Source organism: Colius striatus, chromosome 17 (genome assembly GCF_028858725.1).
Source record: "Colius striatus isolate bColStr4 chromosome 17, bColStr4.1.hap1, whole genome shotgun sequence".
Lineage (NCBI taxonomy): Eukaryota > Metazoa > Chordata > Aves > Coliiformes > Coliidae > Colius > Colius striatus.
In genome coordinates, this window is record NC_084775.1 from 8,947,970 (window position 1) to 8,969,275 (window position 21,306).

The 21,306-nt window shown below is 41.1% G+C and overlaps 2 protein-coding genes and 1 non-coding gene across 5 annotated transcripts; 2 read left to right on the forward strand and 1 right to left on the reverse strand.

The window, feature by feature from the left end:
• Nucleotides 1-1,907: 1,907 nt before the first annotated feature.
• On the reverse strand, nucleotides 1,908-9,445 carry TRMT2A (tRNA methyltransferase 2 homolog A). Of its 3 annotated transcripts, none has more exons than XM_010203389.2 (11): nucleotides 8,446-9,445; nucleotides 7,662-7,770; nucleotides 6,999-7,180; nucleotides 5,997-6,111; nucleotides 5,646-5,761; nucleotides 5,318-5,429; nucleotides 4,411-4,533; nucleotides 3,706-3,781; nucleotides 3,093-3,209; nucleotides 2,775-2,871; nucleotides 1,908-2,469 (listed from the first exon to the last, which is right to left on the reverse strand). In XM_010203389.2, the coding sequence occupies exons 1-11, from the start codon at nucleotides 9,051-9,053 to the stop codon at nucleotides 2,181-2,183; spliced, it is 1,944 nt and encodes a 647-aa protein (XP_010201691.2). In that variant the 5' UTR covers nucleotides 9,054-9,445; the 3' UTR covers nucleotides 1,908-2,180. The 3 variants fall into 3 exon arrangements, with proteins under 3 accessions (XP_010201691.2, XP_061865713.1, XP_061865712.1); XM_062009729.1 differs by having other exon boundaries at nucleotides 3,706-3,808; XM_062009728.1 differs by lacking the exon at nucleotides 3,093-3,209.
• Nucleotides 9,446-9,556: 111 nt separating this feature from the next.
• Nucleotides 9,557-17,774, forward strand: RANBP1 (RAN binding protein 1). Its single transcript, XM_062009730.1, has 6 exons — nucleotides 9,557-9,735; nucleotides 11,656-11,792; nucleotides 13,256-13,413; nucleotides 14,410-14,538; nucleotides 16,357-16,422; nucleotides 17,380-17,774. Exons 1-6 carry the CDS (start codon nucleotides 9,721-9,723, stop codon nucleotides 17,502-17,504), a joined length of 630 nt encoding a protein of 209 aa, XP_061865714.1. The 5' UTR covers nucleotides 9,557-9,720; the 3' UTR covers nucleotides 17,505-17,774.
• LOC133627141 (small nucleolar RNA SNORA77) lies at nucleotides 16,506-16,638 on the forward strand. The gene has a single exon (XR_009819961.1). It is a non-coding gene; the product is annotated as a small nucleolar RNA SNORA77 (small nucleolar RNA).
• Nucleotides 17,775-21,306: the final 3,532 nt, after the last annotated feature.

Below are 21,306 nucleotides of genomic sequence, written 5' to 3' on the forward strand. Positions count from 1 at the left end.
GCCTCCTACCTTTCTGTGGGAAGAAATGTGAAGTGCAAGAAGCCATGCTGTTGTTAACCAAATAAAAGGGTCAGTTACAGTATTCTGATGTGTATCTGAGCAAGGAAAAAACCCAACAAAACAAAATTCATTCCTATTGCCCAAGCAGGTAACAGTGGTTGCTGTACGAGTTGTGTTGGGTGCAGTTGCTTGATGCCAGTGCTAAATTGGTACAACTATAAAGCCTCATTTTCACTGAGCCTCTGCTTGCTTTTTTTTCTGCACAATCATATAATCCTATGTGTTCAGTCTTTGAGTACTACATGTGTATTTTTCAGACAATTAGTTTTGAGCAATAAAGTTTGATATTATAAAATGCTCCAGTGTGGTCAGTGTTACGACAGTATAAGCACATTTGGAAAAGGAACTTGTAATCCTCAATTCCTGTAGGTGTTTCTAAATAGAAACTAAATTAGTACAGGCTCATTGGCTCTAGAAGTACTTAACACTTCTTTTTACATGGTTAGATGTCATTTAGAATGAAATGAAGTTAAAACTTTCTTGAATTGGAATTTGTAGGTTTACGAATGATGTGGTTGGAAAAGACACAGCCCAAAGTTGCTAGATTTGGTGCCTCTTGTCACACACCTGCCTAACAGGACGGGAATGGGGATCAGCAGGTCTGTGTGCTGTAATGGTGAGGTTTTTTTCGGTCAGTACTAATTGTACATTAGAAGTGTGGGCAGTAACTTGAGATTTACAGTTATTTCTTCTACCACTCAGTACTGTTGTCTGTTCTGAGGCAAGAGTCACAGCCCATTAAACTGCTGGGTGCTGAGTATCTGTGCAGAAGTACAAGTCTCCAGGGGAAAGCAACACGTGTGAGGGTAGGAGCCTCGGCCAGTTGGTTTTCCACCCCATATATGCACACTGGAAGCTCAGCATGAGGTGCTGGGCCCTGTCCTGCAGTGCTGGGGGCCCCCAGTCCACACTGCCTGCAGGAAGGCTTCACCTTCAGTCCAAATGCCTTTTTTGTCTGCACAGGCACCCAGTAGGACAGCTGGGACGATACCTAAGAGATTATTTTTAATCCAGGGTAGAGATTGAGTAGAAATGTCTGAAGTTTACTTCAGTTATGACATCAAACACTGAATAAGCTGAGGTAATATTCTGATTGCTTTCTTATTCTCCAGTAGTTGTTGAATTACACATCACTGTTGCATAAATGTTGTCTATGAGGCTGAAGTTAGCCTCTTAAAAGCTACTACAGGATCAAAAAGCCCCAGTGGGGCTACAAAACTTCCTAGACATTTTTGTGACATAGGAGGTACTTGACTGAGAGCAGCCCCTGAGCAGCCTTAGGAGAGGAAAATGAGCCTCTTAAGCAGAAGTTTCTACTTGCTGCCGGGCTGGATGGCCCTGACTGGTGTCTGTACAGTTAACTTCTGGCTGTCAGTTTTCACTGATGAGGTCATGCCTCGAGTGAAGTCACCTCAGCTCCACTTGTTTTCTTCAGTCCTTTCCTACAATGTACCTTTGTCATATTGTTGGTGCCACCAGTCTCAGAATAAAACCATTTCAGCTGTGGAAACGTAGCTTTTTTTATTAGAATATGAGTTTGTTTCCTAGTGAAGACTTAGCAATCTTCAACTTCTCCTAAATCATTCACTTGATAAGTCTCTTTTGGCTTAGTCAAAACACCCAGCACTGTTTTGACAGGTGAGCAGAGCTGACAGGTGCCTGTAACAGTATTAAGTGCTTTGGGAATTAGCGTTGTGGTCAGACTGCAGGGTTCTCCTTCCTCCTCTGCTGCTTAGTTCTTGATAAATAGCAGCTATTTACTAACCCCTACCGTGTGGTGCATTACACTCATGCTGGAAAGGAAGGTGTTGCATTAAACATCAGCCAGTGTTGCAAGCAGTTGGATCTGAGTGTACTTACAGAACACTTTATTTAAAGCGGTTTCAACTGTTTAAAGAGTGAGACCACCCTATGTATTACTTGACTCACCTGAATACCCCCCTGAAGGCAGGAGCAGAAAAGCAGGATTTGGTCTGACAGTACATAACGAAATTTAATTTAAATTAGGATGATGAAATAATGTGGAAGCCTTGCAACTGCTCTGATTTATTACCTGATATTACAGAAATAATGTTACAGTTAACAAGCAGAAGTCACTTCTGGAAAGTGTCTCTGGGGCTTTACATGGATTCCCTCTCTCCAAGCACAGCATCTCCAGCTACAGAAGTTGCCTGGCTCACTTCCATGTTGGAATGGCTGGTGCCATCCAGGCACTCTGAGTCACATTCTGATGTGGTGGCTTGAGGAGCATCAGATGTTGCTTCAGCAGAGCTCCCGTTTGTATATTCCACCCTTTCAAAGAGTATCAGTAACTCGCAGTGCCTGGTCTGAGGGAAGAGATCCACAGCCAGTGCCTTGACAGGACGGAAGGAGGCTCCTTTGACCCTGTTGGAAGGGGCCCGGCAAAGGCTTGAGGGGAGCGGGAAAGAAGAGAGGAAGAACTGCATTAAGACTTTGGTTCAGTGCTCATCACTCTACTCTTCTAAGAATGATTTTTCTTCCCCAAGCCTCCATTCCATCAGGCTATTCATCACCCCAACAGTTCCATAAGTTATTGGGTATCAGGCCATGCAGTTCCAAACCCACTGTGCCACAGCTGGACACTCCTCCTAGTGGTAGTGGCTTAACAATAAACACACACCCACAGTCCCCTCCCCAAGGAAGCACATGTTTTTCCTTTTACCACATGCTTAGACAATGCAAGAAATACTCACTCCACAAAGTTATTCATTGCAGCTCGGGGATTGCAGGATACATAAATGAGCTTCTTCAGGTGTTCAGCTCTTCTAATGGCGAGAATCACCTTGGAATCTACATAATCAACAGCAGGAGAGCCGGTTACCAGTTGTGTGCACCAACAGCGTTGGACAAAGATTCCAGGTTCTACTCTAGCATAAGTAGAGCTGTTGCAATACCTGGTTGCTTCAAGCCATGTGTGAACCCTCCCACTTAATATATTCCATTGGTGGTTCCTTAGGTTCACCACCAAACACCAATTAGGAGAACAAACTTAAAACTTAAGGTAAACTTACGCAGCCCTGCTCGTGGAGGATCAACAATAGTGATCAGGTTCTGAAGGGCTAATACATTAATTAGGGAAGGAACAATATCTTCAGCCTTCCCACAGTGAAATTCGATGTTATTCAGTTCTATAAAAAAGTTAAAAGATGTTACCGGAGTACTTATCTGGTCAAAGTGTCTTTCAGTATACTCATTAAGTTTGGATGCCTTAGAAATCACAAATAGTAGTTTAGTCTACCGTGAAATGGGTGTAATTTAATCACTGGTACCTCAGGTCAGTTAAACAACAGTAACTTGAGCATCTTCCATCATCTGAACTAAAGCAAAACCCCCGAAAAAACAGCTGCTTTATCTATGAGGGTAACCGTGGCTTCACCTTGTTTTCACACTGAAATGTTGTATTTTTAACTTTTAACTAATGTTTTTTTCCTCTAATCAGGAAAATCGATCTCACAGACTAGCATGCTATTTGTTTTCAAGAGAGTAAATGTTTTAAATGGACAAAATTACTATCCACAACATGTAATTCCAAACTGCTTAGATAACGTAAAGAGAAACTAGGGACACAACTCCTTCACTTTCTAAAAAACAAAGATCTCAGCCTTACTGCTGAGCTTAACTAACCATTAATCTGGGCATTCACTTTGGCATCCTGCACAGCTTCTTGGCAGAGCTCAATTCCAATCACTTTCTTTACTTTCTGTAGAATCGAGGAAAAGAGATTTGTCTGTGGCATGTAAACGTAACACAACCGTGATTCGTAGCAGCAGCAGTCAACTACTATACAGGAACATTAACTAGTACCTGGTCAGAGAATTATTGCCTTGCAGACAGAAACACAGCTGAGAAGGGACCTGTGCAAATAAATAGGGGCTTTTTAGACTGAAAGAGTGGGATGAACACCACTGTTTGTCCCAACTTGTTTGGGACAGACTCCAGTTATGCTGATGTCTTTCTTTTTTGGGGGCCAGACTTCCTTATATGCTCTAGCAAGCTCTGCTCTAAAAATGAGATGATAAACATTGGTTATTCATATCCAAAGCTTTCTGAGAAAGCCCAAACCAGTTAAGTGGATAGATTCTTGTAAATTGTGGCTGTTGTACAGAACCACTGCCTCTTTTGACCGTGTTAATTTCAGAATCATATAAACAAACTGCTCAAGGCCAGAGTGAGCTTTCATGATCAAACAGCTGCAGGCAGTTTAATTAGAAATTAATTGAAAAAAATAAAAGATATTAATGTATTGCATTTCAAGTATTTTCTTTCATCCTAAGCACAACATCTACATCTGTTAAAAGTAGTTTATATCCAGGAAGAGAAATTACTCACCTTGGCCAAAGAAATCCCAATAGTTCCTGTACCACAGCAAACATCCAGTACCGTGCTCTCCTGGCTCAGCTGTGCCCACTCCCTAATGGCAGTGTACAAAACTTCTGCAGCTGCAGTGTTTACCTGGGAAATGATGTTTCAAACAAGGCTACTTCTTCATAAACAGCACATGTATTGTAACGAGCCTTAGGAAAGAGTGTTTGCTTTTTCTTGTTTCTCAGAAGTAACTCAACTCCACATACAAGTTAAAATCTCTGTAACTGACTGAGACCAGCCCACGTTAAGACATCACCCATTTGGTGTTCAGGTCTCTCTCAGTTCTCTCAGAAGTAAGGTTTTGTTATGTTCTAGTAACGTGATTAGCTCTACAATACCAAAAAGCAAGTTTGGAAACTAGAGGATACAGCAAACAAAATAATTAAGCAAAATCCTAAGCAATGTAGTCCAGACTTCTAAAGTACTTGAGTAAGTAGTAGTAAAGATTCAAAACCAGGAGAATACAAGCCTGACAATCCACACAGCAAGCTTTACTGTATCCTTGTTTGTAATACTGCTTGGAAGTAATTGCTATAATTGCACATTATGGTGTAATAAGCTTTCTAACCAGTACCACCAGAGCAAGCATATTCTTTGTGTTCAAGCAAAGCATGCTATGTGTGAAAAAAAGGCTGCCATTCAACAGGAGACAAATGATACTGAATCAAGTACAAAGGAAAACAAAGATGTTGTCTTCAAGTTTACATTCATGCAGTTTTTACAGCCAACGTAACACTCAAAGGTATTTAATCACACCAACTATATGAAAGGTTAAATCTCTAGGTATGTAGTATCTTGTTACACAGCACTAGCCAAGCTTAAGGACATTAATGCAAATCCAGTTAAATTAGGAACTTCACATCATCCTTACTTGAAAAAATGCATGAGGAGAAATTCTAAATTTTAGGCCAAGAAGTTCTTCATATATGTACTTGTCACCAGCCACGTGCTCCAAAGGCAAGTCTTCCAGACTGGGAGATTTCCTGGGGAGATGGCAGTGTGGGCACAGGGAGACAAGGAGGGAAATGAAAGAAAAGACAAACTTTGTTACAATCTTTAGCAAAGCTGCAGTCATCTTACAAATTGTTGTAATAGATACTAAGCAGTAACTTATTAATGGGCCAACATGTTATCATATCCATACACACTAAAAATCTAGCCACCACCAAAATCCTCCAAAGCAAAGTCAACTCCCTCACCTTTGTCCTTCCTCCACGAAATACAGAGAAGTTACACCACTGCTCTTTCCCATCCCTTCTGTGAAGTATTTTGCCAGAGAGATTTTCAGGTCAGACAGCTCTTCTTTACTTAATTTCTAAAGGTTTCATTGGAAAGAAGGGAGAAGAATTATCTTAGTGACTTAAAGATACAATCTGCTGTATGTGTTCTGCAAGCATATTAATTACTTGGTAATTTCCATCATCAGATTAGTCTAAACAGAAGAGCAGCAATGAAAGGTAAACTATTTCTCTTTTGCATGCACTAAAATAAAATGTATCTAATTTTAAAGCTTTGTCTCTGCATTGCACGTGACAGATCAACTTAAATACCTGAGGATTAAAATAAACAATTGCCATGATGTGGCCATTCCTGCTGGTGCGGACTGTGAGCTGCTTCCAGTGGCCTTCATAGGTTTCTGGGCTGTAAACTGAATAAGGAGTTGACCTGCAATTTTCAGAAGCTCAGTCACTTAACAACTAACTACTTTTTTTGCATAGCATTTAACAGTTCATTACAACAAAAGCAGCTCACCATGCAAAGAGTTGAAAAATGTTAAGTACAACCAGAGGCTACAATGATTTGACAAGAAAAGAATGACTTCCATATCTTAATTGAAAAGAAGACTGATTAATAGATTGTATCTCCTCATGCCAAATAATCTGTCCCTGCATCTCACAACCATCTTACCTACTTTAACCCGTCCAAAATAATAGACAAGATATAAAGGCAGTTTCCCACCACACACAGAGAGTGACATAACTTTTTACAGTGCCTTCATTGGCTTCCCTGCTTCAGACCAAGTTCAAACTTTCCATCTTCAGGATTCTTCTGAGGTTTCCATTTTTGAGGACTGAATTACTTTTTAAAGAAACCACTCCTTTTTCTCAGAGGTGTTGTTGCTTACATTTACAGCTTTAGTTTTATTGCTTGTTGATGGACGATTCTTCTCTTCATCCAAGGAAGCAATTAACCATTGTTACTCAAATTCCTCTTGTAAAAAGCCGCTGAGTATTTCCTTACAGTTAGGGGAAGAAGCTCTCAGCTAACAGACATTTTTTATGGAAGACTTACACATCTCATTGCTTGCAATAAAGCTGTGTTTGGCTGCCAGCTGTCCCTCCATCTCAGTACAGAAAAGCATGAGCAAGAGAAAGATACCCAGTGATCTCAGCACAAGGAGAACACATCAAAGGATTGCTAAAAGCTGATACTGGTATCCCTTAGGTCTCAAAGCTCAGGACAAACACTAAGCTTTTCATACTATTTAATTTTATACATATTTTTGAGTAAGACAAAAACCTTTATGAAGAACTTATTTAACTTATGCTCACCTGATGTAGTCTTGGAAAGCTTTTACTACTTTTTTGGCAATAGCAGGAATGTGTATAGTATCAAATGGCTCCACTACAGCACATGTACCACCCTTGTATTTGCTAAGACGACAACCCACAGTTTTGTCTTCTTGGTTTACACCAGTCCCAATCAAGAACTCACATTTGTTGCGATATTCAGTCTAGGTTTAAAATAAAGTCATGTGAGATATTTACACAACACTTATTGTACATGCCAGATTTCCCCTGACTCAGCCTTTAGATGGTTAAAGTATCTGCAAAGGGATATAGGACATTCAGTTCCTATGGAACACTAATAGATTTTGATGTATGAGAACTAATAGCAAAAATGAAGAAGTATTAGTAAGTCTTGTTATTTAAAGAGCAACATATTGCCTCTGTTGAAGAAATTTATATTAACCTACAGCGCAAGCTCATAGGGACAGCATGTTCACTTTAGACTATCCAGTTACTTGTAACTATTCTCCTGCTTCCTGTAAATATTTCCACATAGTATTTACATGAAAGGTAACAATATCTAAAATTCACTCACTACAAGATGAAGTTAAAGACTCAGTTTGTCCACTGTCTCTTAAAGCCAAATGATTAATTTAACCCTAAACTCATTAACCCCACTCTGAACTTTACCTGGCATTACCTTACCTGTAACGGTGATGCTTTCACTCCCTCTACTGGGCAGCACAATTTATTATACTTCTGCTTCTGCAGGAACAACCATGGTAACAAAGCTCTGTTGTTATTTCCTATTTCCCTGCCCAAATCAGAAACAAAAATTGTACACATTGAGAAAAAACAGCTGCATAAGACTTTTTGTGTATAAGGCATTAAAAAAGTATCAGATTCTCAGATGAAGAATATTTGTTCCAGAAGTGTTTTTTAACAGGCAAACCCCGTCTAACTTTGTAAGAGCTGTAACCTGACAAAACCATAATTAAATGTGGTTAGAAAGTTGTGGACTAAATTTATCAATGTACCCATGCACAAAAAGCAAGCACATTTTATCTGTGTAAGGCATGAGATAGAAGTGATCCTGTGATCTACAAAGATCAGGAATAAAAATGTGATATTTTTAAAGGCAATATCCTAATTTATCATCACAAGAGCTTGATTACCTCTTATATTATTTGACAGAGCCATTTTTTCCTCTTCAAGGGCACAAACATCATTCTGCTTAGGCCTATGGAACAACAGAGCTTGCAGCCATGCTCCCTCACTTAGCAGTCTTTCGAAGCTAAGCACAATAGCAAGTTTTGTCAGCTAAAGCATAGATCATAGATCATCATTTATTTACTTTGTCAGGGAATTTAGGGTTTGACCTACCTCTTACTTTTCTATTTTAGCACTAGCAATTTGTGCAAATTTAGGTATAACTCAACATAAGGTCAAGTCTTGTACACATTACAATAGCTTTACAACCAGGAATTACTTTGTCAGCTTCTGCAGCACTTGTTCACATTCCTCCTTCTTTTTGGCCAGCTGCTCTTCATAGGGCATGTTCCACAGTGGGGTCACGACATCCGCTATTTGCTTGCTCAGAGGCTCCTCTTCAGCTTTGGCGGGAGCCGGACGCTTCACCTCTCCCTGCTCTGTCTCCTCTTCCTTCTTCCTTTTTTTTGCAATCGGGTCAGCCTTCGGCTTGGCAAGCCTGATGCTCAGCTGCCGGCTCTTCCACAGAACCCCATGGAGGACTTTCATGGCCTTGTCCCTCTCCTCCTCACTCTTAAACGTCACGAACGCAAAGGTCTGCTTCCCAAAAAGTTTTATCTTATGAGGATTGAGTCCGTATTTAGCAAGGAACTTTTTCACATCATTAAACCCGATGTACTTGGGAAGGTTTTGTATTTCTACTTTGTAGATCTCGGAAGTAAACAAGTCTCCCTTAATGTATCCGTACACGTCGGGGCAGGCTGCGGGGCTTTCCGCGGGGTCACCCCCGCCTCCCTCGGCCTTGCTCTCCAGTTCAGCCCCATCGTTACCCTCCGCCGCTGGAGCCGCGACGTGGTGGGGGCCGCCCGGATCGCGTTCCTCTGCCATGCCGCCGCCAGCCTCCCCTGAGCTCGGACGCCAGGTCACCCCGGCGCCCCGCGTGCTCCGCGCAGACCTCGCGATCGCTCGCGCGGGGCTGCCGGGGCGGGGCCGTGACGCCAGCGACACACCGCTGCACGAGGAACGGGGGCGACAGAAACTGCTTTCGTTTTATTCTTGAATTCCCCAAACGACACCCATCCCTCACTGCCGCCGCCCGCGCCGTGTGGTGTCAGGCGCGTCGCTTAGCAGCCATACAGGGCACTACAACACCGGACCCTCCATCACGCACGCGGGCGCCATCTTGGGTCGGGACGCGGGGTGGCCGCCGCCATGGCGCGAGGGCTGACGGGAAGCGGTAACGGGACAGCAGAAAAACATCTTTGACAGTGTCGGGAGCGGAGCCGGGAGGGGAGTGAGGCGGAGCGGGCGGGGCCGGGGCGGGGCGGGGCGGCGCCGGTGCAGCGGGGCGGCGGCTGCTCTCCGGGCCGGGCCCCGCCAGCCGCGGCGCAGCGGGGGCGGGGCGCCGGCGAGGCGCTGAGGGTAAATGGGTGTTTCCCATCGTGCCTCGCGGCGGCGCGGGCTGCGGGAATGAGGTAAAGGCGGGAGGGGCGGGGGCGCGCGGCAGGAAGCGCGGCGGCAGCGGAGCGCAGCGCAGCGAGCCCGGCCCGGCCCCATGGCGGACACCAAGGTGAGCGCGGCCGCGCGCCGCGGCGGGGGAGCCGCTGCCCGACGGCCGGGAGCCGCGCCGGGGGAAGGAGGAGGCCGCGCGGGCCGGGGCGGGTGGTACGGGCGGGAGAGTAACGGAAACAGGTGGGGCCGGGCCGGGAGCAGAGGGCCCGAAGGCCTGCGGGGATGAGGAACGTGGTGCGGTTCCTGGAAGATGAAACGCTTTGGGCAGACTGGGAGGAAGAGGTCAGGCGGGGCCTGGGGCTCAGAAGGACGAGCTCTGGGCCCTGTCGGAGGGCAGGGAGTGGTAGTGCCGCCTCGTCCGCGTCTGGCTCGGCGCGGGCGGGCTGTGGGTGCCTGGCCGTGCCAGGCAGCTCGGGCACGTGTGTTTGCTGCGGCCGGTCCCATGCGGCGCTGGGCCGGAGAGGCCTAGGCGAGTCCCGCCCGCGGCGGCCCCTTCCCGAGAGTGGCGAAGCCCGAGCCTCTCGTAGGCGCCACAGCTTCGGCTGCGCCTTTGGCGCGTTTGAGTGATCCCTCTTCTCGTTTCCCTCCTTTCTTCTCCCTCTCTTCCGTCCCTCCCCCCCCAGCCCGCCTGACTGAGCCCTTCGTCCCGCGGATCGGCGAGGGGAGTATCTCCACGTGCTCTATATCGCGGCAGGGCGGGATCTTGTCGTGATAACAGGATCTACTTTCTCTTTCATGTGGCTATTGTGAACCATGCTGTTCTCACGGCTTCTATAACTAATTGGTCAGGCGCAGAACGAACGCTGAAGTACAATATTGAATGTGCTAATTACTTCTGGAGAAAATAGTAACTATGGAAAAGCTTTTTTCCTGTTTTTTTGAAACATATATGACTTAATATATTTCTCACTTTTTTCTTGCCTACTGAAACACTGACGACATAAAACTAATGATAGTTGGTGTGATGTTGTTGACATAACCAGAGCTTATTTTGCAGCATTTCTCAATTCCCCCTTGCCCCTTTTGTCTTATTTTTACTGTTTAGTAAAAATTGATTGCTTCATGCATGTGATGTGTACCTGTGGACTCTTTCATCTGCAAAGTGGAAATAAGATTTTAAGGTTTTCCTTTTTCTGTTGTTCAAACAATAAAAAAACCGCCTCCAAGTCTGTTCCCTTGACCTGAGATAGCTGTTTGTGGCCTCATTACGCTCACAGATGAATCTCCCTTCTCGGCTTCTCTACTGAATGCTTCTTAGCAGTGCATATGTGTGAAGTAATACAGATGATTATCATTTACTTTCTAGTCAATACACTGAGAAGAATTCTTAAGCTTCATGGATGCTTCTTACAGATTCCTAAAGTGATATTTTGGCCATTTACCCATAGCTTAAAGTTCCCAAAGGAGTCTTAAAGAAAAACATCTACATTATTTCATGGATGTGGCAATCATGCTTCAAAAATATCTTTGATTGTGGAGCATCCTAACACATAAGGCTAAAATAATGAACTTCTGGATGTCATATGTTGCTTGGGCCTTGTTAGGGTGGTTGCTTTGGTGTCATGTTTTTTCTCTTTTCTCCCTCCGTTAATGATACGTCATTAGCCACCAAGAAACGGCAAAGCTTTAATAGCATAAAACACATATAGGAAAAGTAGTTAAAGAAATTATTCTTCCATAACCAAGAGCTATTGCTCCAAGGCAGAGCCTCAGTACAATTAAAAAAGTGGTAGGACTAAAAGCTCTAGCACTTCTAGAGCGTTTTTTTTCCTCTTTGTATAACTGTATGTCGACTTTTAAACCATTTGTTTTCAGCTATGATAATTTTTCTGTATTGTTACAGGATATTTCAGTTACTGAGATCTAATTGCTGAATACTCCTAAATGTTCTCGTTTTGAATACAGCTACGAGTACTTCATATTTTAAGTATATAGCAAGTTTGGTGTATCTTTGTGTTTGTTTTTTTCTCCTCTCCAGGAAACACATGAGGATCATGATACTTCTACTGAAAATGCAGATGATTCTAACCATGATCCTCAGTTTGAGCCTATAGTTTCCCTTCCTGAGCAAGAAATAAAAACTCTGGAAGAGGATGAGGAAGAGCTCTTTAAGATGTAAGTAGACTATTGCTGTGTATTATCTAAATGGTATTAGGCTTAAACTTGAATGTGTTTATAGAAAGCTAAATAACTTGTTAGAAATTGTTTAGGAAGTGGTAATATAAGTTGATTGGCAGAAATTGGGGGGTGGGGTGGCTCATGATAATGCCCCAAGAAATGGAGATCTGGAGCAATTGAAGGGAGCTGGTGTTGTCAATCTGGCTTTAGTATTGTTTAGCCTAAAACAAAACATTAACTTGTATAATAATTAAAAGTTTGAAATTGTGTGATTGTGATATACAAGTATCTTGGGAGGGGGCAATGAAAGAGATATATATAGTGTTGCTACCTTGTACCACCATTTGTAAAGGGTGATGTGTGATAATACTGAAACTTGGGGCATTCCATTGTCTTAAATGTAGTTTTATCCTTAGATTAGGTTTACTGTGAATCTTAAGCCTGCTTAAGATTTATTATCTGTCTGAAAAAAACATGTCTGAAGGCTTAAGAGTTTTGAATTTGATCTGTGATGTGTTTGCTTTTAAAGAGGTTTCAAAAAGTACTGCTTTTACTTAATCATAGAGGGATGTAGTTCATCTGGAAGAGAGTTTTGGCTTCTTACACAGATTCTGGTAAAAATTACAGTCATGGCCAGTTTCTAACTGTGACATGGTGAGATCTCTGACCATTAGGCTTCTGCGCATGTGAGTACAGTATCAGGTGGAAAGAAGAAATTCCTTTGTTTAAAAAGGCAATGGAGAAATAATGTGTGTTCCAGTGCTCTGTGAGCTCGTTATTTCTATAAAGGGGTGAAGGAGGAAAGTACCTTTTTTTTCCTTTCTGTCTGAGTGCAGGTTGTTCTGATAGCTAGACTTAGGGGAATAACCCACTGAATGCCAGCTGGACTTAGAAGGAAGGACTTGCTTCACAACAAAATAGTTTGTCATTTTTCCATCTATCCCATAGAGCAAGCAGGTGCTTCCTATCCTATAGCAGAGTCTTGAACTCCTCACTAGCAGAGCTTCGTTAGCAGTTGATCAGACATTGGAATGGGAATTAAGTCTTCACTTAGCTTCAAGATACACAATTCCTTGATTCAATAAGTACTGCTAGCTAGGTGGAGCAGTCGTGTTCATAACATATCTAAGAACTCTAACCATAGCAAAACCTGTCAATTAACTACCTTAATTTAAAAGGTTGCCTACACCAAATATGTTTGTCATTCCCCCAAAATCATGTCTAGAACCTGTTGAATTTTAATATCACTATTACATAATTCCTCATAGTTTTGTTATTAAATTTGAATCAATTGTATCAATTTCACAGGTGCTGAAGTAGAACACGGAAACTTACAAAGGAAATTGTTTTCTTTCATGTGTGTGGCTTTTAAAAACACAACTATACCCTTGTTTTTTTCTGTGTTTGGATAAATGTTTCTACATGCAGGCTAACTTGATACATTCTCTCTCTTCTTCAAGGCGAGCAAAGCTATTCCGGTTTGCATTTGAGAATGACCTTCCAGAATGGAAAGAACGAGGAACTGGTGATGTGAAACTCCTGAAACACAAGGAGAAGGGAACAATTCGCCTCCTCATGAGGAGGGATAAAACCCTAAAAATCTGTGCAAACCATTATAGTATGTTACACACTGCTATCCTATTTTTCTAAAATCTATGACATACAATTCTCCAAGCTGATTGAAGAGCTCGGTGGCTTTTTAGTAACAGTTGAGAACTGCTCTGTGTCTTTAAATAGGTGTCATATTTCTGTAGGACTGCAAATATGGTCTCTTGCTCTGCACTGAAGTACAAAGACAAGACATTATGTGATTGCTCCCAGTGTGTGTAGCTTTTACTGATTAATAGAGTATAGAGAATGCAGACCTTAATACTGTTTCGAATAAGAAGTTAATGTGTGCTGACTTTTTTCATAAAAGAATGGGAAATGAGCAATCCTGTCATCACTTACTATGTTGAGCTAAATGTTTCAATTGGTAGATGCAATTGCTTAACCATCAGATACTGAGGTGCTAAACTAATCTATGGCTATATTTCTCTAATTTTGAAAGAAACTGAAATGAACGTGATATGTGCAACTAATAAATTCAAAAATAATGTGTATTGAGAGCTGATGAGGTGGGAGAGGTTTGTTCCTTTGATGCCCTGGATAGAAATAAACATGAAATGTCAAGATAAACTTGCAAGTCAATATAACTATCAACATATAGACTAATTTGGTAATACATTGTTACTTACTTATTTGGTAATACATTGTATTACCAAGAGTATTTGTCTGGATGCCTTTTTGCTCTTAAACCTCTTGACCTTTCTTCAGTTATGTTCAGTGACTGCATCTCTCTAGTATCAGTCAACTGTTCTGAACAATAATTGAATTAAACTCTATTTCTTAACAATAGGCAACCTTAGCATCGTTCTACATTGTAATGGTCTTGTATAATTTTATTTGAGGATGTAAGGAAGATTTTATATGGGCACCTTTGTCTTCTATTTATCCAAAAGTAATGTGTGAAGTGCTTTACATAAACCATTGCTATCAGTTGTCAGTAAGATTTATGGAGTCTGGTGTGGGAGACATTTACTATTGTGTACATCTTTTAATGCTTTCTTTTCAGTCACACCCTTAATGGAACTGAAGCCTAATGCTGGGAGCGACAGAGCATGGGTTTGGAACACACATGCTGACTTTGCAGATGAAAGGCCCAAGCCTGAACTTCTGGCAATACGATTTTTAAATGCAGAGAGTGAGTGGCCTGTTGCTGAGCTGACATTGATTGTGCACTGATTGTTACATTATGCTGCTGTAAACCACTCTTGTAGATAGACTGTATCTTGCCACTGCATTGTAGTGTTGGCTAATTACTGATTCAGCTGAGAGTTAAACTGGCAGTTATTCATGTGTCACAGTCTCCAGTAACATTTGTGGAGCTTTCTGCCATAGACACTTTTTTTAAACTCAAGCAGTAATACAGTGGGGTAGAGATAATGCACACAGCTTCCTTTCATTTCTCTCAGGTGTTTCAGTTAAGTTCACATTTCTGTTAGAAGCAAGGAAATGGCGACCTGAGATCTCTTGACTGATTTTGTTAAAAACTTGTTTTAACCAAGTATGTAATATTCTCTTAAATGGAACACTCAGTGAATAGTGCTAGTGAAGCCCAACTATCAAACTAGTTGGTGTTTGAGGACTGATTACATTCAATACTAAAACAGAAAGTATGTCTGTAATTTAGATATGGATCAGCCAAAAGGGCTCAATGACATTGAAGTTTTCCCGGCTCAAAGAAATGGGTTGGGTTTTTTCCTGAAGAAAAAAGCAAAATGAAAGGGGAAAAAAAATTTGTATTTCTTGCTTTACCATTTGCCATGCAAGTTTAGTGTGTTAGCCACTTCTTTTCCTACATGCTAGATGTCTAACAAAGTGGCTTTATGTTTTAAAACTAGATAGTTTTACCTACATCTGCAAAGAGCTTGCTTGTTTTGTTTTCCTCAACTCTCCAACGTCATGTTATTTGGACAAATATATCATTCTGATGGACCTGTTTAGTGCTTCTTCCTTACTCAAATATGAAGTTGAAGGGTTTTGATAACTATTTGCTTATCTTTGAAAAGTCTTTGCCTTTTTCTGGTAGAGGTTGTTCAGCTTATTGAGTGTTTTGTCTTGAGAGAGTAGTCCCTTTTGCCCATTTAGCCTTTGCAGTACTAAGCAGGTGACAGTGAACAGGACATAGGTGTGCCCTTCAATATCTCATTTTTTAGGTGCTTGAAAAGCAATAGATACAAATATTTCCTAGACTAGTTTCATAGTGTATTCCAGATTCTGGTGGGACAACAGTGACCTCATGTGGCCAGTCAGACCAAGTTGGCAATACCAAATTACCTTCTTCATAGTTCTGGTGTCAGAAAGTACCCTGCATGTGGTCAGCTCCTGTGTCCTGTTGCTTATATTAATTGTGTAGAAACACTATTGTAACTTGATCAACTGCTTGGAATGACTATTAAATCAAGTGATGGCATCATTATGAAGGTTATGCCTCCTTAGCTTTTGTGGTCAGGGATAGCTTGAGTCCAGGCCTTTGGATTTTGAATCCAAATGTGTATTACTGAAATAGTTATGTCAGGATGTTAGAATAATTGTTACAATAAGGATGTGGATATTATTTAGGGTATAATGTAGCTGACAAGAAGAGTTGTTCAAAGCTGATCTTCAGTCTTTCACACACACAATTGTATTGGCTATCTCTGCCATCCTATTCTTACTATTGTAGACTAGAGACAGCTGGGACTTACAGCACCTACAAAGCAGCTTTGTTTTAAATACTTTGTAAAATAAGCTGCTTTAGTACACTTAGTAAAAAACCCCTCTCCTCTGCTTCTGCATAAAGATGTGATACAATAAATTTTCATAGCATCTTGTATGACTTTAAACTACGGAACTTCTTAAGTGCCTACGAGATCTGTTTACAGACAACTTAGTAGGTACCTTTCCAGTCTTCAAGACTGGAAATATTGTTGCAAGAAGGTGAAACTAACGAAGAAATATTCTCTCTTTACTGAAACAGATGCACAGAAATTCAAGGCAAAATTTGAAGAATGCAGGAATGAAGTAGACAAGAAAGCAAAGAAAGGTAAGGTTGAAGGTTTTAAGAGTAGCTGTGTGACACTTTTTCTAGCTGTTGGAGTGGTTATAGCCCCCTGGGGTATCGTTTTAGCAGACTCACTCTGTACTGAACTGCAGCCTCCAGTTCAGGTGCTTTTTCAGTCTGCAAGAGTAATAGTTCACAGGAGTGACAATTGCCTTCTTTCTTGTAGAAGGCTGTTACTGTGGTTGTTGGGACATTGCTTTTTCAGAAGGGCTTCTATGGAAGCATTTCAGGTTTATAGTACATAAATGAACCGTGAACACTCCAGCCACAGTGGTATTTCCTCCTTCCAGTTCCCCTTTACAAATTCCACAAATATAATCATGCAAGTAGAATACTTAACTTTTGTAGTTGTTAACGTGCATGAAGTGGTAGCATTTTTTCATGAGTCTCTTTATTTATTAGTGCACTGCCTTGTAGAATTGCCTGTGTGACAAGATACGTAAAATAAATACTTCCATCTTTCGAAAGTACAGATTGCTAGTGGTCTGTGCTCTTAAACATACATGGATTGGAGCTTTTGAGCCTTAACATTCCATTCTGCAGTTTCAAACTGGGGAACTTGACCTTTGGGGTTTTTGTAAGATAGGCAAGAAGTTAGGGTCAGGAGATAATTAACTGGACACTGTGTGGAGTCAGTTACTGGTAGCAGCAAAGCTGACCAAATGTTACATGTTTCTCAGTCACTATGGTTTGGCCCTCATTTAGTGATTAAAATGAGCAAGTGGTTTTTCTTGAATTGTGACATCTGAGGTAATTACCAAAGCTAAAGGAATGGAATGAATCACTCCAGTGCTCAGTGGAGAATTTCCTTTGCTTTTTGTTCTTCTAAATACCAGCTGTCTTCCCACCCCCCTCGACCTCCACATCTCTATTCTTTCCCTTGTAACAGGAAAATCCATTACTGCCTGTATGTAATGCTTTTCCTAATCAATCTCTTAGCAGGCACAGACAAAAATGATAATGCTGATAAAGTTGCTGAAAAACTACAAGAGCTTTCTGTAAAGGAAGAGAGCAAAGATTCTGAGAAGAAAGAGACCAAGGAAAAATCTGAAGAAAAGCAATAAGTCATCCTGGGCCTTGCAGTTTTTCCTTTACTTTTTTTTCTTTCTTTTTCTTTTTTATTTTTACAAGGGACTTTATAAGAAACTGAATTCAACATTCAGGTTGTTTTTCTAAGCTTTTGCCCTTTTGAAGATGTCTTCAGAAAATCCATTCCCCAGTCAATCCATTCCCCAGTCATGAAAATGTACTGTGCTAACTTTCTTTTCCATAGTGGAAACACTTATTTATAATCATCCAAAAGAGTGAATAAAACAAACCTGAAACCAGCATCAGAGGATAGAACTGAGTTTTCTATGTACTTTAAAAGGCTTATGAATACACTTGTTTCATTGGTGTTGAGACACATATCATCATACCTGTGGATTAATTAGGTTAACAGACTTTACCGTCAGGGAAGATTAAGATTACATATTTGTTTCTTATATGGCTTCTAAAAGTAATATAACAGAGCTTTCACACTTTCTGCTGTGTGCTCCTGAGCAGGATATGTCCCTGTGATTCTCAGAAGGCAGCAGACTTTTGAATCAGGTCATGGAGCGTTCCTGGCATAGTATTAATGGTGTTCCATCAGACAGTGAAAATAAAGGTGGGCGAGAAAATATATTTAGAGATTTGAAGTATATTCCTCTTAAAACACAAAATCTCTGCTTCTCTCCCTTCCCTTCCAAATTTGTTACTATTACCAGTGCTTGACTCTAGCACACAGTTGTTGCTGTATTCCCAGGTCTTCCATGACTGAAGGCAGCAGCCTGTTGTACTGAGGTGTGTACAAAGGAATCTGAACTGCTTGAGTACCATGATGAGATTCCCCATGTCAGCATATCATTTGTACTCTTAAAATTGACAAGTTTTTCAGAGCTTTGGAGCTTGCATTATTTTTACAAACTGGAGGGCTTCTGAACTTCTAAGATGCGTGGTGGGAGGCTTTCCCTCTGGAACAATTAATGATGTACACGCTTGAGGGGCAGCCTGCTTGCCAGAAGGGGCAAGTTGATCAAATCTCTTCCTTGTAAATGTTTTATGTTTATCCAGTTCCAAGTTAGTGCTAGAGATCAGGAAAATAAACCATAGTAAGCAATAAAATCAACACTGTTTTGAAGTATGATGAATTGAATGTCATTGCTAACCACTAATACAAGGATAGAGATGGAATTCTGTAACGGTGTTTTGAAAATCAGGATGAAAACTGGGCAAAGCATTCTAAACTTTAAGGCTGTATGATGTTAGTATTGGGTAGCAAGGCCTTTTTATCTTCACAAAGAGGCTTTCCAAGTAGGTCAAGATCTGCAGTCTGCTTGAGGAAAAAATATTTTTACAACAGATCTTGTGTGTACTAATCATTGCCTCGATGTCACACTGAACTGGTCTGAGATCTGCAACTGTAACTAAGGTACTCAGCTTCAAAGTCATGCCTTTGGTGTTGTGCATGTTCCCCTTCAAGCACAGCAGATACCTGAAAGTCTGTTAATTAACAAAGAAGGTTGAAAGGCAAAATAAAATGCTCTTTAGTGTTTCTGGTTTGGAAATAACAAGACAAAAGCTATTCTGAAGTACTTAACATTTGAATGTAAAAGCCAAATCTTTATCTGTGAGTCACTGTAAATTCTCTGACCTGATAATGTCAAACAGTGTGTCTAAATTGATAGAAATGACATTTTAAATTTTCAAAATAAATTTAAATTTTCATTTAAAGGATTTGCTTTTTATTTAAAGAGCTTTTACTGGGAATGCTTTTTTAGGCTGAAGGGGCAAAGTGATGAAGGCAGCAAAGCGGGTGGGTTTGATTTCACTGTCAAACATGGTGCAGAAGACGGGAGGAAACACATGGATGACTTAATTTGTCTTAGATATTGATGACTCCTGCTTAATTTTATTACCCTCTCTTCCCCCCTTTACTTATTCATGCATTCTTAAATGATTTCCAGACGCTTCCATTCCTGTTTAGGTTAACTGATCTGTGTTTACCGTTGGTGGATTACAGCCATCCTTCACGCAAGTCTGCAGTCTCAAAGAGCCAAGTTATGAGGGAACACTAAGTAAAATAATTTCTCTGGATAGCATTTAGCTTAAGAATGTCTTAATCTTCTAAACTAAGGGATGGGTAGTCAATGCTTTGGTCATTTTTGAAGCCAGTGCTGTTCTACAAATTAAAAAGCAGTAAGTATATTTACAATTGATCTGAGTGAAATGAGGTGCTTTTTTTGTGCAAGACATTCCTCATGACAAAGTTTCCTATGTGTAACAGACTGCTAGGTGATGTGCTTAAAGTTATTTTGTAGTTTACTTCATACTGACTATCCTGGAGTTGTAGGTGATGCAATGTCTGGTTCCTCCAGCCCATGTTACCAGGTATTTATGCTTCCTCACCATCTTTGCTGTAAATGTGGGGTTATTGAGATGGTAGAACCTGACCTGTCTTGTCAGGCAATAGAGAATATAATAACTTGTCTCAAAAATACCAAAATATCCTTTGACAAAAAGGTAGGCTTGTGGTGCAAAAGTTCTGAGTTTGTGAGCCAGTTACTCAGATATGTCAGTTGCCTTGTTTCTGAAGTGGCAATCATTTGAGTGTGACTCAATGTCTTGGAACTAGTTTAATTGACAAAAAATTGGAGGATTTAACTGAAAATGAGGGACAAATTTGTACATATACCTTCATCATGGAAAGAATCTGATAGAGCCATACAAAAGAGGAGGAGGGGTGAGGTTTGCAGGCACATCATTTCTTTTCTCATTTGGTATTCTGTGTCTGTTCTGGTTCAGAAAGCCTGAGTAGTGCATCCCTGCTTCTGAAGGAGCACCTGCAGGCCTGCCCAAGCTGTACCAGTTAGGAGTGTGGATTTCCCAGCTTGAGCATCTGTGAGGCCCAGAGGGTGGAGGCTGTGCTTTGTGTCTAAGGAGGAGTCACGCTGAACTGCTTTCCTCACCACAGAAATGCTATGCCTTGCACAGCCTCATCTCAGTGCCTTCCTTTGAATCATGAAAAGTTTAATGTTACTAGAAACTTTTCTGTGAAGCTGAGACTATCCGATTCAGAGTTCAGCAAACTCTGCTTGTAACTTTCTGTGGAACCCGTGACCATGGGGGAGACAGCATTATAAACTGCCTTATTGGGTTTAGTCTCCTGTGCAGATTGTCATCAGCTTCCAGTGCTGAGTACTTGGTGGTGTGGTTACTTAACCCAAACCTCTCTCCAACTGAGCTTCTGTAGCCATCTTCACCTGCACCCTTCTGTTCCCAGCACACCATTCTGTTCTGACTGGGCCAGCTTGTTCCTAGCAAGCTGTAGTTTCTCAAGGGTCTATAGCAAGCTAGTGTCTTAATTTTGTCTAGCCAACCAATTTCAAAGTGTTCTTAAATTGCTGAGGTCTTGCTTGTGTGAACTTGCACTAGTTTAGTGAAGTGAGGTGTGTAATAAAGGATTTTTTTTTTAATGTTTTTTTGATAGTTTACTTGGGATTTCCTTAAAAGTCTTCCTAATTACATTTAGCTAGAATTATTCTATTAAAATAGAAATATAAGGAATTACTAGTATTTCACTGACTTTAAGTCTTTGACCATATATCATTTTCAGAGTCAGGAGATAATGCTAACTAACTGCAACAGATCAGAGTTCTGTTGTTTGACAAAGAGAAGTTTGAAATAATCAGCTGTGGAGTGGATTGTACGTGTGATTTGTCAGAGTTCATGTGAAAACAAGGTGCTGTCTCAAGTAAGCAGCTTGAGCTATTATATAGTAAGGAAATAATTGTTGGAGTTGTGGAAACTGACAAGCACAGAAGCAAAACCAACCCTTATATTTAA

What these genes read in the sequence shown, in the direction of transcription:
- TRMT2A (XM_062009729.1), bottom strand. Translation starts at nt 9,053, where the DNA reads ATGGCAGAGGAACGCGATCCGGGCGGCCCCCACCACGTCGCGGCTCCA. An exon ending in GTGCTGCAGAAGCTGACAAA is followed by an intron (nt 7,771 to 8,445) that starts GTAATTCCTGGT and finishes TGATTTGGGCAG; the next exon opens with GGAAATAGGAAATAACAACA. An exon ending in GCAATGAATAACTTTGTGGA is followed by an intron (nt 2,470 to 2,774) that starts GTGAGTATTTCT and finishes GCTCCCCTCAAG; the next exon opens with CCTTTGCCGGGCCCCTTCCA.
- RANBP1 (XM_062009730.1), top strand. An exon ending in GAGGAAGAGCTCTTTAAGAT is followed by an intron (nt 11,793 to 13,255) that starts GTAAGTAGACTA and finishes CTCTTCTTCAAG; the next exon opens with GCGAGCAAAGCTATTCCGGT. An exon ending in AGACAAGAAAGCAAAGAAAG is followed by an intron (nt 16,423 to 17,379) that starts GTAAGGTTGAAG and finishes TCAATCTCTTAG; the next exon opens with CAGGCACAGACAAAAATGAT.